Here is a 16,112-nt window from a genome sequence, read left to right as displayed (position 1 = left end):
ATAGTTGCTTAGAGTTGCAGCTGAGAGGCCGGCAAGTTAGGCATTGGAGTCCGCAGTCACTGACGCAAGCAAGCCTCCCTGCTCGCTTCAGTGCCTGGCTGCCGGCCGCCATCTTGGCTGACAGTTAATTTGCATATACTCACTGATTAGCCAATGAAAAGGGTAGCGGTCGTACGCTAATTACCATGTTTCTCTTTTATTAGTGTAGATTGTCATTTTAGCATGTAATATAAAGAAATTATTAATGAGATATTTTATATTCTTTTTTTTTATGCTAAGTTTCCAAAATCCATTTGCATTTATTAGCACATCTGGATTTGGACGAGCCAAATTTTGAGTTCTCAGTTGCCACATGTGGCTCTTTGCCACTGTATTGGACAATGTAAGACTGGGGCTTTCCTGTGCAGCCCCATAGGTGAGCAACACCTGCCACATGCCAGCCAATGAAGGGGTGTTTTGCTGTGCAAAAAACACATGGCCACTTTATATCATCTCCCTGTTGGATCTAGCCTTGCTGTGTATTTAGCCATTCTATGTGTGCACTTCGAGTCTTTGTGAGTTCCTTGGAGAAGAAACCATTTTTTCTATTTTAAATTCCTAAAGAAATCAGCACCAGGGGTTCAGTCATTTAGCAAACATTTATGGAGGCCTACTCTGTGCCAGGCCCCTGTCCTCAGAGAATGTGAGGGAAGGGCAACCAAACAAATGAGTGTAATTAGAACAAGGAGCTGGGGAGGCATGATGAGTACAGCTAGGAGCTGTGTTCAGGATTTTTAACAACCATGGTGAGAGGTCTAGAGTGTCCGAGGGGGAGGTCAGGGACCGGAGACTTGAGGCAATAGCTATTCATCAGTTGGAATGTAAGTATTTCAGTATTTTAGCACCAGGAAGTGTGGTATCAGTGCACACCAACTGTATGTGAGTGCAGGACCTTGAGAACAGTGTCCAACACCAAGCATGTGGTGGGTGTGGGGTGTACGCAGTGGAGCATGGAGGAGATGTTCCGTGATCCTTCCTGAGTGGTCTCTCTGTCCTGGTGCTTCCTCTGCCCTTCTCAGTGACTTCTCTTCCTGGCTTTCTCCATAGGGTTGGGCCAGACACTGTCGAGTGCCCCACAGCCCCAGGCCTTGCCCACAGCAGGTGAGGATGAAGGGGAGAAGCTGGAGGGCAAGCAGGTGGTCCTCATCGATAGCTCCTACCTATGTCAGTTCTGCCCCAGCAAGTTCAGCACTTACTTCCAGCTCAAGTCCCACATGACCCAGCATAAGAATGAGCAGGTAGGTGGGGAGTGGGCAGCGGGGGGATTGAGGGGTACTTCCATCCTGGTCATGAGCCTTGGCTGATGCTGGGGTCTTGAACATGGCCTAGAAAGGGGACGGGGGTGGGCCTCATTTAGTCTGAGCTACTGTCTAACCATTCAGGATGGGGCCAAACTTTCCCCTGTATTCTGCCTTGGTGGGGCCAGCTTACTGGGCCATTATGGTGCTGAGGGAGGAAGCCCACCTCTTAAGAGTCATATAATGAAGGAATCAGAGACAGGAAACATTCTTAATACCCTGAAAAAATCAAATGTCTTTGGGGATTTAGGACTACAGTCTTTTTTCCTTTTAATTGAGATATAATTCACATACCATAAAATTCACCCTTTTAAAAGTGTACAGTTCAGTGGTTTTTAATATATTCATAGGTTGTACAGCCATCAACACTAATTCCAGAATATTTTCATCACTCCAAACAGAAACCCTGTACCCATTAGCAATCACCCTCTGCCCCCAGCCCCTGGTAATCACTCATCTCGTTTCTGTCTCTATGGATTTGCCTGTACTGGACATTTAATATAAATGGAATCATATAGTATGTGGCCTTTTGAGATACTGTTTTTAAGGTTTATCCATGTTGTAGCATGTACCAGTACTTTATTTCTCTTTATGGTAGAATAAATATACCAGACTGGTTGTTATGGCGTTCCATTTGCTGGCTTTTTATATATATAGATATGTTTTCAGTTCGCTTGGGTATAAGCCTAGAAGTGAAATTGCTGGGTTACTTGATAATTCTATTCTAGTGTTTATTTTTTTTCATATGTTTTTATTTATTTCAGAGAAAGGAAGGGAGAGGGAGAGAGAGTCATTGATCGGTTGCCTCCTGCATGCCCCCCTACTGGGGATCAAGCCCGCAACCTGGACATGTGCCTTGACCGGGGATGGAACTGTGTCCTCAGGGTTCATAAGTCAACTACTGAGCCACATTTCTGGGCAGTACAGAACTATTTTATCCTACAGAGCTCTCCCTTGTGTTGCCCCTTATTTTCTCTTTCCTCCTAGTTGTAGAACTTCCACTCAGCCAGCCTTCCTGTGGTTCTGGATGATGTCCGTTCCGTCTTTTAGTTGTATTTTTGAAGTGGTTGTTCGAGGCAGCAAACTCCGGCGTTAACCTATGCCGCCATCTTGGTTTCCCCCGGGAGAGATCAGAAACCATTTTTTCTATTTTAAATTCCTAAAGTGCCTAGCACCAGGGGTTCAGTCATTTAGCAAACATTTATGGAGGCCTACTCTGTGCCAGGCCCCTGTCCTCAGAGAATGTGAGGGAAGGGCAACCAAACAAATGAGTGTAATTAGAACAAGGAGCTGGGGAGGCATGATGAGTACAGCTAGGAGCTGTGTTCAGGATTTTTAACAACCATGGTGAGAGGTCTAGAGTGTCCGAGGGGGAGGTCAGGGACCGGAGACTTGAGGCAATAGCTATTCATCAGTTGGAATGTAAGTATTTCAGTATTTTAGCACCAGGAAGTGTGGTATCAGTGCACACCAACTGTATGTGAGTGCAGGACCTTGAGAACAGTGTCCAACACCAAGCATGTGGTGGGTGTGGGGTGTACGCAGTGGAGCATGGAGGAGATGTTCCGTGATCCTTCCTGAGTGGTCTCTCTGTCCTGGTGCTTCCTCTGCCCTTCTCAGTGACTTCTCTTCCTGGCTTTCTCCATAGGGTTGGGCCAGACACTGTCGAGTGCCCCACAGCCCCAGGCCTTGCCCACAGCAGGTGAGGATGAAGGGGAGAAGCTGGAGGGCAAGCAGGTGGTCCTCATCGATAGCTCCTACCTATGTCAGTTCTGCCCCAGCAAGTTCAGCACTTACTTCCAGCTCAAGTCCCACATGACCCAGCATAAGAATGAGCAGGTAGGTGGGGAGTGGGCAGCGGGGGGATTGAGGGGTACTTCCATCCTGGTCATGAGCCTTGGCTGATGCTGGGGTCTTGAACATGGCCTAGAAAGGGGACGGGGGTGGGCCTCATTTAGTCTGAGCTACTGTCTAACCATTCAGGATGGGGCCAAACTTTCCCCTGTATTCTGCCTTGGTGGGGCCAGCTTACTGGGCCATTATGGTGCTGAGGGAGGAAGCCCACCTCTTAAGAGTCATATAATGAAGGAATCAGAGACAGGAAACATTCTTAATACCCTGAAAAAATCAAATGTCTTTGGGGATTTAGGACTACAGTCTTTTTTCCTTTTAATTGAGATATAATTCACATACCATAAAATTCACCCTTTTAAAAGTGTACAGTTCAGTGGTTTTTAATATATTCATAGGTTGTACAGCCATCAACACTAATTCCAGAATATTTTCATCACTCCAAACAGAAACCCTGTACCCATTAGCAATCACCCTCTGCCCCCAGCCCCTGGTAATCACTCATCTCGTTTCTGTCTCTATGGATTTGCCTGTACTGGACATTTAATATAAATGGAATCATATAGTATGTGGCCTTTTGAGATACTGTTTTTAAGGTTTATCCATGTTGTAGCATGTACCAGTACTTTATTTCTCTTTATGGTAGAATAAATATACCAGACTGGTTGTTATGGCGTTCCATTTGCTGGCTTTTTATATATATAGATATGTTTTCAGTTCGCTTGGGTATAAGCCTAGAAGTGAAATTGCTGGGTTACTTGATAATTCTATTCTAGTGTTTATTTTTTTTCATATGTTTTTATTTATTTCAGAGAAAGGAAGGGAGAGGGAGAGAGAGTCATTGATCGGTTGCCTCCTGCATGCCCCCCTACTGGGGATCAAGCCCGCAACCTGGACATGTGCCTTGACCGGGGATGGAACTGTGTCCTCAGGGTTCATAAGTCAACTACTGAGCCACATTTCTGGGCAGTACAGAACTATTTTATCCTACAGAGCTCTCCCTTGTGTTGCCCCTTATTAGACATCCTTCTCCTCTCCAACATACTTAGCCTCTGGAAGCCACTGATCAGTTCTCTATTTCTCTATAAGTTTGTCAGTTTGAGAATGTTGTATAAATAGAGTCATCCAGTATGTGACCTTTTGAGATTGGCTTTTTTTGACTCAGTATAAATTCTCTTGAGAATTGTGCTATTTTTTTAACCTAATTTTACATTTGAGTATTTTCTCATGTCACTATTATTTTTTTGAAGGACAATTTTTATTACTTTTATGTACAGAAAACCCAACAGTGTACACGTAGCCAGTTTGGTGGCCAGTGTTTTTAGCCTTTGCCATTTCCAGCTTGGCAATGGTAGCCTCTGACTTGGACCCAGGACGTTGCCTCCCCAAGCGATGGGTCTCAGCATATCTGTTGTTGTAATTAGAACAGATAGCTCCCACCAGCTTAGCCAGAGCTCCTTTTTCTTCCAAGTTAACCTGTGTGAAGGCAACAGTGGTGCAGGTCTTCCTGTGGATGAGACACCCAGCCTGGCCTTCCCCTTGCTCATGCAGTAGGGAACCCCCATCTGCCAGCACAGGCAGGGCAGGAAGACCACCAGCCGGATGGGATCCACATTGTGTGTAGTCACTACCAGCCGAGTCTTCTTGTTCTCTCACTGCAGGGTGGTGACGGTGTTAACCCCTGCTCAAAGGACAGGTGGCCTCTTGGTGGGGACATCCCCTTTTTGCCGGCGGCTTTTTTCTCAGCCTGAGCCACCATTCTCTGCTTCTTCTCTTGCTTTGTCTCTGGTCTGTACTTGTGGGCCAGCTTCAGCAGTTGAGTAGCTGTTTGGTGATCCAAGGCCTGAGTGAACTGGTCAATGGCACGTTCAGACACGTATAGAGAATAGCCCTGTGCTGCTGTAGCTGAATGTAGCGGGGCCATTTGACAAAGCAGGTGAGGTCCCTTATGAGCTGGATGTCCTGTCCAATGCCAGAATTCTTGGGCCTTTTCTCAAACAGGGGATTTACCTTCTTGGCCTCCTGCTTCTTCATGACAGCAGGGGCCGGAGCCACCTTCTTCCCCTTGGCCTTCTTTTCTTTCTGCACTTTGGGCTACAGGAAAAGAGAGAAAGAAAAGGAAATTGTGGAAAATATGTAGCTCACATCACTATTTTTAAACATAAATTTAATGGCTACATTTTTAAAATTCTATAGTTAAACTATTACTTCCTGAGTTTTGCTATTATAAACAAAACCATGGTGGGATCATTGTAATCAAATATTTGTTCACATCTCTGATTTTTTTCTCTTATGATAGATTCCTAGCGGGGGTGGGGGTTCATGGAAGTTAGTTAGGGTATCTTTGGTGACAAATCACAGAAACCTTTGATTCAAACTGGCTTAAACAATTAGGAAGTTTGTCATCTTATTTAACAAGAAAACCAAAGGTACAGCAGCACCAGGCCTGAAACAGTCAGTTGACTGAACCCAGCATCAAGGTCCCTGTGTTTTTCAGTTCATCTCCACCATCTCTACCATGTGGCCTTGCTCTCTACTAATGGCTCACCTGTGGTCCTGGGATAGTGGCCATTCTTTCTAGGTCCAGTTACAGTCTTACCTATGAGCAAAAAGGGGCTATCTTTTTCTGTGTCCTTTAAAAAAGTGTTTTTATTGATTTCAGAAAAAGGAACAGAGAGGGAAAGAGAGATAGAAACATCAATGATGAGAAAGAATCATTGATTGGCTGCCTTCTGCACACCCCCCACTGGGAATCAAATTTTGACCTCCTGGTTCATAGGTCAACGCTCCACCACTGAGCCCCGCCTGCCAGGCTTTTCTGTGCTTTTTTAGAAGCAAGGAAACCTTTCCTTGAAGATCTCTTGTTGGTCAGAGTAAGTGCATGTGCTTTATCATTTAGGAATGCATTATTCTGCTGCAAATAATAGAAAACTGGCTTACTACTCAGGGTTTTCTTTCTCTCACATCAGAAGAAGTCCTTAAGTAGGCAGTGTTAGGCTTGTATAACAGATCAGATATGTCATCATGGACGCAGGCTTTTTCTGGCTTTCTGTTCTACTATCCTTAGCATGTGGCTTTCATTCTCAAGATTGCAGGATGGCTGCTATGATATATCTCCAGCCATCACATTTGTATTCCAGTCAGGACAAATGCAAAAGGCAAAGGGGATTTTCCTAGGAAGCTTTTTTGCCTTTTTGTTCTGGGAATGATGCCTTCCCTAAATACTACTACATATCATTGGTAAGAAAGGAGTCATATGGCTGACACTAGATGCAAGGGAGACAGGGATATGGAATCAAATGGTTTTTGTTTTTTAAGAGAGAGGAAGGGGGCCCTAGCTGGTTTGGCTCAGTGGATAGAGTGTTGGACTGGGGACTGAAGGGTCCCAGGTTCGATTCCGGTCAAGGACACATGCCCGGGTTTCAGGCTCGATCCCCAGTAGGGGGTGTGCAGGAAGCAGCTGATCAATGATTCTGTCATCATTGATGTTTCTATCTCTCTCTCCCTCTCTGAAATCAATAAAAATATATTTAAAAAGAGAGAGGAAGGGGGAAAGAGAGAGAAACATCGATTGGTTGCCTCCCACATGTGTCCCGACCTGGGATCGAATCCACAACCTGGATATGTGCCCTGACTGGAAATCGAACTCACCACCTTTTGGTGTACACAGGATGACACTCCAGCCAACTGAGCCACACCAGCCTTTAACTGAGCATGTTACCACCCTGAGAAAATCATGGTTCACTTTGTTAGGAAGAAGGAGCTTGTGTGCCTGGCCGGTGTGGTTCAGTGGTTGAAGGTTGACCCATGAACCAGGAGGCCATGGTTCGATTCTCCATCAGGTTGCTGGCAGATCCCTGGTAGGGAACATGTGGGAGGTAGCCAATCAATTATTCTCTCTTATCATTGATGTTTTTCTATTCCTCTCTCTCTTTCTCTTCCTTTCCTTGAAATCAATAAAAACATATTTTTTTAAAAATTAAAAGAAAAACGAAAGCTTGTGGAATTGTTTAGGCAACCAGGAGTGTGTACCACTTGTCAAAGTATAATTTTCAAAATGTTAAAAACATGATTCTCATGTAAATAACATAATGAATATGAGTCAGAATTTTATGTAACTCATTAATGAGAGAATTGGAAGGATGAGAAAGTTCAAAAGAAGATATGAGACACTAATATTTATACCTATATAGTACTATCAGGGGAAAAAGGAATACTGAAATGAGATTGCTAAGTTAGTATCTTAGAAATCTACACCTGAAACCTATATGATCCTATTAACCAATATCACCCCAATTTAATTTTTCTAAAAAGGATTGCTAAGATAGATACAAATCTGGTTAATGTCCTACAGGGCAACAAAACCTATAAGGTTTGGGGTTATCCTTTCTACCTGACAGAAGTCATTTATATCAGATCAGTTTTGTAAAAGTTAATATTTAGTTTTAGAGTCTGGATTCTAATCAGTGGTAAATAGTCAAAACAATGCACATTCCCCCAGAGATGACCCCAGGTAGGCTTGCTAGATAGCAGTTCTCAAAGTGAGGTCTCTGGACCAGCATTACCTGGGTACTTGTTAGGATGCGCATGTTCAGGCCACCAGATCTGCCCAATCAGATACGCTGGGGGTGGCGCCCAGCAATCTGTCACTGTCATATGCGCTCAAGTTGGGGAGCCACTACTCCAGTATGAGATTGGAAGGCCACAATGTCATTTTTTTACTGTTTTTCCAGAGCCTGAGGAAAGGGTAGTGTGGTCATTATGACTGGCTGAGAGGAGAGGACCCTCCAATCAAAATAAAAGCAGGGGAGTAGGGCCATTCACCAGCAGTGTTCCAGGTGGATGCCACAGGGCAGGGGGCAGCAGTGAAGGCAGCTCTCCTGCCTCCCCTTTAACCTGCTCCATGTCTTCCATCAAGGTGTACAAGTGTGTGGTCAAAAGCTGCGCCCAGACGTTTCCGAAGCTCGACACTTTTCTGGAGCACATCAAGAGCCACCAGGAGGAGCTGAGCTACCGCTGCCACCTCTGCAGCAAGGACTTTCCCTCACTGTATGACCTGGGCGTGCACCAGTACTCCCACAGCCTCCTGCCGCAGCACAGCCCCAAGAAGGACAGCACGGTCTACAAGTACGTGTCTTCCACTTCCTCTCCCACAGGACTGTCAGACACCTCAGAGGGGAAACTGAGTCTCTGGGCTGGCAGAGTGGGTTCTGAGCCTTAGCACTGGTGGGGGAAAAGATGCTGGCCCTCCTTATAGCATTCTTTAACTTGGCAGATATTCATCCTTAAAAAAAAGGGGGGGGGGGAACCAGTCTTTCCTTGTTACAGTAGAAAAAAATTTTTGATTTTTTTATACTAAAAATATAATTTTGTCTGATAATCTACAAAACTTAGGTTACAGTGGGAATGGTACACAGATTCTTAGAATAAAAAAACAAATTAACAAGTACATTTGAAAGCAAAAATCATACAAATAAGATTTTATTTTTTTATAATATGTAAAATTTACGTTAAAGTTGAAGCTATATGCTTATTCTTAGAATGAACAAGGAATGCTTCAAGTGTAGATTTGATTTGGGGTTATTTTTTCTGACTGTCCTTTACATCACCTTAGTTTTCTGTTACAGTCATAAAGAAGGTCCCTTTGGCAGAAATGATGGAAGGCTCCCTCAGTTGTGCCACATGCTTTTAATCCTTAGATCCTCAAATCATTCTCTTTGGAGCTATCATTCCTTGATCAGCCTTTGAGTTTATCTTCCTCGATTGTTTTCTGGCTCCTCCTCTAGACTCTCCTTTGTTGGTGGGGTTATTTGCAGATATCCAGTATCTCTTTTCTAATTGTGAAATACTGCGTTTTTGCCCTCCAGTTATTTTGCTGTGCATTTGCCCTGTGTTGTTGTCTCACAATGCTCAGCAAATATGTGGGGATAGATCTTAGTGAAAACAGGGACTTGTTTGAGGACTCCTTCTAGTCGTTGGTGAATATTTTCATGTTAAATGACTTTTGCTTCTTTGTACAAAATTGTACCTGCAAGGCCCTGGCCAGTTTTGCTCAGTGGTTAGAGTGTTGGCCCAAGGACCGAAGAGTCGTGGGTTCGATTCCCAGTCAAGGGCATGTACCTTGGTTGAAGGTTCCCCAGCCCTGGTAGGGGCGCATGCGGGAGGCAACCAATCGATGTGTCTCTCTCACATCAATGGTTCTTTCTTTCAGAGTCTCTCTCCCTCTTCCACTCTCTCTAGAAATCAGTGGAAAAAATATCCTCGGGTGAGGATTAAAACAAAATCAATATTGTACCTGCAGGGACTTGGCTGATGACCTCTGTTAGGGGGCCCTGCTGTCATTCCTGGGTGAACTTCTGAGGTTCAGAGACAAGTAAATATAGACCTTGAGTTTAGAATGCATGTGCTGCTTAGGGAGACAAATATATAAATATTTTTACCATATATTGTGATAAAATGCTATTTTATATATATATAAAGTAGAAGCCCGGTACACGAATTCATGCACTGGTGGGGTCCAGCTGGCCGCCCCATTTCAGGGCAATGGGCCGGGTGGGTGCGGGGAGGTGAAGGGGCCTCAGGTGGTTGGCCTGCCCCACCCCCAGGGGGGATGAACTCCTTTAGCTTTTTCTTGTCTCTGAAGCTCTATCTGGCCTTCAATTCTAAATGAGCTTTGCTGGGTAGAGAAGGGTGTGGCAAGAAATATTCAAAGTGATGAAGAGCAAGGACCTGCAGGCAGGGTGACCTTCCTTTTGAAAGGAAGCGGCTGCTCTGGGGCCGAGGGTTTGATCCATCTCATGAAACCCTGGTCAGTCTTTGCATCTGGCAAGTGGAATCACTGAGGCCTATTTGAGAGTCGCCAAGGCTGGGAGCATGATCTCAGAGCAGTTACCACGTTCCTGAGGGATGTTATGGGTCCTCTCTCATCAAAAAGCCTGTGTGTCTGTGTACACCAACAGGGTTGCTTTAACACTGAAGCCTCCATCCGCAAGCCCACCTGCCTCCAGGAGCTGGTGGAAGGTTGAAAGTGGCTGCGTAGAGGAGGCTGGTGCCAGGCCGCCTGCCAGGTGTCAGCGGCTCAGCTGTCTGAGCCCCAGGGATGGGGTGGGGGCTCTGACATCACCACTGTGCGGAGGATTTGACCGCATGGGCAGCGGCAGCCTTTGCAGCCTCCTCGGCCAAGAGCACGCCTTGGATCTGGGTTCTCACGCAGCTGGACAGAGTCCTGTTTAGAAACGGGTGGGTCTTGCATTATTTGTGCTATTACGGACAAAGAGGATTTTAGATTCTGGTACGTAAATATGTTTCCTGCTTATCCACAAGGGCAGGAGGCTGAGCGCAGCCACAGGCACAGCCACAGTTCTTCACTCCTTCACAGGCCTCCATCCAAGGGCGGCGATGCAGGCGCTTCACACACAGAGGGGGCCAGGGAGCAGGGTCTGGCAGCAAATGCAGAACACAGCCATCCACGGCCCTGCTTTTCCCAGACCTTCTGTCTCAGTCCCGATCTTCCCGCTTTGGGTCAGTAGTGGATTGAGACGTCTGCGGGACATGATGTTGATCACATGCTGTTTCTCGGTGTGGGTGGTCAGCACGGGGTTCCTGAATCAGCCTGCCTTCGGCATTGTGGTGGTGGTGGGGTGACAGCATAAAGGTGGGAACACAACCCGTGTGGACTCCTCACTGAGCACCTTCTGTATACCTGGCTGGCTTCTCCCCTCAGAAGGGTGCTGACAGCTCAGTCGTATGCTCCCTGTGTCCCTGACCAGCAGGTGCGGAGGTGGGGGGGCCACTTGGGGGCTGGGGGGTTGGCTGCCACAGTGCAGGTCATAGCCACCGGTTGTTCCGGTTGTTCTGCCGTAATGGTCGCTGGGCATAGATATAGATATAGATAATAGGTATAGATATAGATATATAGATATAATCTGATATAGAAATACCACAGTGGGAGGTAGGGAAGGTGTCCAAAGCAATGGTATCTGAACTGGGTTTTGAAGGATGAGTAGGAGTTTGCCAGGTTGGCAGTGGGTCGGGTGGAGTGCATTCCTAGCAGGAAGATGAACAAGTGTAGAGATATGAAAAATTAGCAAGTGGTTTGGTATGACTGTTGCATAGAGTACAAGTGGAAAGTGATATTTACATGAAGGCTGGGGGAGGAAGTGGTGCCAGGGCCTGGGGGCCTTATAGAAATCACGAGATTTGAGAAGTTGGCAGATTTGAGAAGTTGACTGTGACTCATGAAATGGGGTATAGAGCAGCTGGCCCTGGGGGAGATTGGGAAATGGAGCCAGAGAGACAGGAAAGCCAGATGAGGCTTTTACCAGCCAAGGGGATGGAAATTTGTAATCGGAGGACATTTGCTTTTGCTCTTCCAGACTGTGGATTATCTATAAATTCCTTTGGCTATGTGGCCCTCTGGACTGAGATGCCAAGTAAAAGGAAGGGAGCACCTACTATGTGCTGAGCTCTGACTCTGGGATATTGATCCCTACAATCCTGGGAGGTAGGTTGTGTTAGTCAGCTCAGGCTGCTATAACAAAATACTATAGACATATGAGAGAGGGGGTGGGTGCCTTATCTCTCTGGTCTTTTTTTATAAGGGCACTAATCTCATCATGAGGACCCCATACTCATGATGTCATCTAATCTTTAACCACCTCCCAAAGGCCCATCTCCAGATACCATTACATTAAGGGCCAGGGCTTCAACATATGAATTTTGGAGGGACACAGTTCAGTCCATAATGGTATCCTCCCATTTTGAACATGAGGACACTGAGACTCAGACAGAAGTGACCTGCTCACAACATCAGCAGGGATTCTAACCTTGTCCGGGACCCTGGAAGCTCCATAGCTCTGGTCTGGGAGTTTGCAGGCTGAGGGTTGAGCTCAATGCTGATGGCCCCGTGTCTGCAGTCAATCACTTCTATTGTGTTGGAGCTGATGGCTCAAAAGTAAGAGTAGGTGCAGGGAGGCAGGCCACTGTCTGGATGGCCTAAGGGCGAAATGGTGTCATGGTACTGACAAGGGCTGTGGAGCCACCTGCTTGTGCTCACATCTCAGCTTACTACAAACCCGATGGAAGTCCTTGGCAAGGCATTCAACCACTCTAAGCCCCAGTCTTCTCATCTGTGAAATGAGGATGCGATAGTGCCTACCCTATTGGATTATTTATTAGGATCAAGTAAGATGAGTATGAGGCACTTAAACATGGTGCCTGCAACATAATAGGTGCTCAATAAATATTATTGCTGTAATTTTTTATTTGTTTAATTTAGATATAGATTTGGTTACTTGCAATAGAGACAAAAATAACAGTGGCTTAAACAAGATGAGAGTTTATTTCTCTCTCATGGTAACGTTTGAGCAGGTGTGGTGACTTCATTCCATCTTCAGGGGCCCAGGCCCCATCGGTCTGGCTGCTCTGCTTTGGGCCACATTACCTTGGCCTGCATATGGTGCCTGCCCAAACCCCTCAAGTAAAATTCATGCTATATATTTACTTTTTCCTCTTAAAAATAAGATTTATTGATTTCTTTTCTAATTACAAAATTCATGTTCAATGCAGAGAAAAAGATCTTTTAAAAACTCACACAGAAACAAAAAATAAAACCCTGTCACCCAAGATAACTCCTATTAACCTCTTGGTACATGCCTTTTGGTATATATCTGTAACAAGCATGTCTATAGGTATGGATATAGATATAAATATCACAGCTATGTTTAAGTCAGATCATCCCAAACACAGTCACCAAATTTGATATAAATGTATCACACCATCTTCCTATTGCACAACTTCTCACAGATAGACTAAAACTTAAGAGGATCTTTCTGGCCCAACTGGCGTGGCTCAGTGGTTGAGCATCGATTTATGAACCAGGAAATCATGGTTTGATTCCAATCAGGGCACATGCCTAGGTTTCGGGCTTCATCCCCAATGGGGGGTGTGCAGGAGATAGCCAATTAACAATTTTCTCACATCATTGATGTTTCTCTCTCTCCCTATCCCTCCTTTCTCCGAAAAAAAAAATTACAAACAAACAAATAAATATAAAAATAAAAACTACAAAAAATCGTAGAGGAATTTCCCTTCCACCTTGACCCACCCCATCCCACATATGGTCGCTTTCAGGAAGTGTCCTTTTTCAACTTATTTTGACATAATTTCAGACTTCCAGAGAAATTATAAGACTAGTGCAAAGAATTCCCACAGATACTCTTCACCCAGACTTCCCAGATGTTCTTTTTATGACATTTGCTTTATCCTATTCTGAGCCATTTGAGAACAATTTGCCAACATGATACTCCCTTACCCTTTCTTTTTAGTGTGTATTTTCTAAAAACAAGGGTAACCTCTTACATAGACATGGTGTAGTTATCAATTAGGAAGTTAAATCAATACACTTCTGTTATCTAATCTACAGACCTCACTCAAAAATTTCCAATTGTCCCAATGCATCCTTTAAAGAAAGTTTTTCTGGCCCAGGATTCAATCCAGGACCACACACATTTAATTCAGTTGTCATCTCTCTCTTTTTTAAGATAACTTTTTACTTATTGATTTGAGAGAGAGAGAGAGAGAGAGAGAGAGAGAGAAGGGGGGAGAGAAATATCAGTTTGTTGTTCCACTTATTTATGCATTCATTGGTTGATTATTGTATGTGCCCTGGCCGGGGATTGAACCTGCAATCTTGGCATATTGGAACTACACTTTAACCAACTGAGCTACCTGGCCAGGACAGTTGTCATGTCTCTTTACTTTCCAAGTCTTCAGTCTGTCTTTGTCTTTCATGACCTTGATATTTTTTATATGGTTTTTTAAAAAATATATATATGTTTTTATGGTTTTTAGAGAGAGGAAGGGAGAGGGATAGAGAGATAGAAACATCAATTAGTGAGAAACATCATTGATGGGCTGCCTCCTGCATGCCCCCTACTGGGGGTTGAGCCCACAACCTGGGCATGTGCCCTGACTGGGAATTGAACTGTGACTTACTTCATGGTTCATAGTTCAGCATTCAACCACTGGCTGGGTGATGACCTTGATATTTCTAAAGAGTGTAGGCCAGTTATTTTGTAGAATGTCCTTAGTTTAGATTTGTCTAGATCCAAATTCGTACTTTTGGCAGAAATATCACAAGGTGATGCTGTGTCCTCAATGCATCATATCAGGAGGTACATGATGTTGGTTTACCCTGTTGCTGGGGATGTTACCTTGGATGACTTAATTAGGGTGGTTTTTCTTTCAGGGAGTTTTAATTTTAGTGGTTATTGCTAAAATATTTCCCACACAAACCTGTGTCTCCTCACTGCTGAAGCTGGTGCAGTTCTTAACCTCTTCCTCACACCAGCTTGTGAGGTTTCTGCCCTCCTGATAGCTCTCTTCCCACCCCCACCCCCCTCCTCTTTCTTTCTTGCTGTGGAAGCATTTCATTGTGTGGTTTGAGGGGGGTCCCCTGCGCCCTCCACAGGTGCACCTGCCTGCTGCTTTCCCATGGTGGCCCTGGTATATAGTTGGCAGGGCCCTTGTTTTTGTTTTTGGCATGAATTGCCTACTTACCTTTGGCATTCGTCACTGGTACAGCATCGTAATTGGTTTTATTTGCTTGCAGATGTTTTCATGGTGAGGAGACAATGGGATCTTCTTCAGGTTTGTGGCCTGAAGCTGCTATTTTTAAGGCATGTTAGCCACAGTGATATAAAGACTGTTTACACTAAAGACATGTCTATCTATAGTGCTTTGTGGTTTATGAACTATTTAGCACAGTTGTGTCCTTTGACTCTCATGACAATCTTAAAAATGAGCAAGGGGCATGTCCATTTGGGATTCCCACCCCATTTTATGGATGAGGAAACTGAGGGTCAGAGATGGGGAAGAACCAGGCCGAGATCATTGTCTCTCTGACTCTCATATAACAGATTGTTACTGCTCAGAGCAGTTTGTGAAAAGGACAGATATGGTTCCTGTCTCCAGAGCCCATTTACTGGTGGAGGAGATAGATAATCATCAAGTAAGCAAACAAATAAAATAATTCTAGGTAATGAGTGCTGAGAAGAAGATAAACCTGGGTAACATAGAAAGAGTTGGGGGTGGACAGAGGGAGAAACTTAAGGCAGGTGGTCAGGGAGGGCCTCTCTGAGGAGCTGAGACACGAAGGATGAGAAGATGCTGCCTAGGGGAAAACTTGGGGAAGAGTGTTCCAGGTAATAGAAACAACAAGTACAAAGGCCCTCAAGTGGAATCAGGCTTGGTGTGTTTGAGGTACATTAAGGAGGCCAGAGTAGCTGGAGCAGAGTGAGTGAGCTGGGCAGTGAAGAAAGATGAAGTTTGGGAGTAGCAGTAGATCAGGCCAGTAGGGCCTTTAGACTAAGGTGGGGATTTTTTTAAAATATATTTTTATTGATTTCAGAGAGGAAGGGAGAGGAAGAGAGAGAGATAGAAACATCAATGATGAGAGGGAATCATTGGTTGGCTGCCTCCTGCATGCCCCCTACTGGGGACCGAGCCCACAACCCGGGCATGTGCCCTTGACTGGAATTGAACCCAGGACCCTTGAGTCCACAGGCCAACGCTCTATACACTGAGCCAAACCAGCTAGGGCTAAGGTGGGGACTTTTAAGCAAGGGTGTGACATGATCTGATTTTTATTTTATTTTTTTTTATTATATTTTATTGATTTTTTACAGAAAGGAAGGGAGAGGGATAGAGAGTTAGAAACATCGATGATAGAGAAACATTGATCAGCTTCCTCCTGCACACCCCCTACTGGGGATGTGTGCACAACCAAGGTACATGCCCTTGACTGGAACTGAACCCGGGACCCCTCAGTCTGCAGGTCGACACTCTATCCACTGAGCCAAACCGGTTAGGCTGATTTTGATTTTTAAAGGCACTTCTGGCTCCCCTATGGGTAATGGACCTTAT

The 16,112-nt window shown here is 44.9% G+C and overlaps 1 protein-coding gene and 1 pseudogene across 2 annotated transcripts in view; one reads left to right on the top strand and one right to left on the bottom strand.

The window, feature by feature from the left end:
- The window catches only part of ZNF341 (zinc finger protein 341), a 45,138-nt gene that overhangs the window by 19,212 nt on the left and 9,814 nt on the right, over positions 1 to 16,112 (top strand). For both annotated transcript variants that reach the window (XM_014550698.1, XM_005879796.2), the window contains 2 exons: positions 1,087 to 1,277; positions 8,107 to 8,315. In XM_014550698.1, the coding sequence (XP_014406184.1) occupies positions 1,087 to 1,277; positions 8,107 to 8,315 (400 nt within the window). The remainder of the gene's footprint in view (positions 1 to 1,086; positions 1,278 to 8,106; positions 8,316 to 16,112) is intronic.
- LOC102263671 lies at positions 3,099 to 7,777 on the bottom strand (annotated as a pseudogene).

Source organism: Myotis brandtii, unplaced genomic scaffold, assembly GCF_000412655.1.
Source record: "Myotis brandtii unplaced genomic scaffold, ASM41265v1 scaffold61, whole genome shotgun sequence".
Taxonomy (NCBI): Eukaryota; Metazoa; Chordata; class Mammalia; order Chiroptera; family Vespertilionidae; genus Myotis; species Myotis brandtii.
Note: the sequence above shows the minus strand (reverse complement) of the source record. Positions and strands in the feature narration are given on the sequence as shown.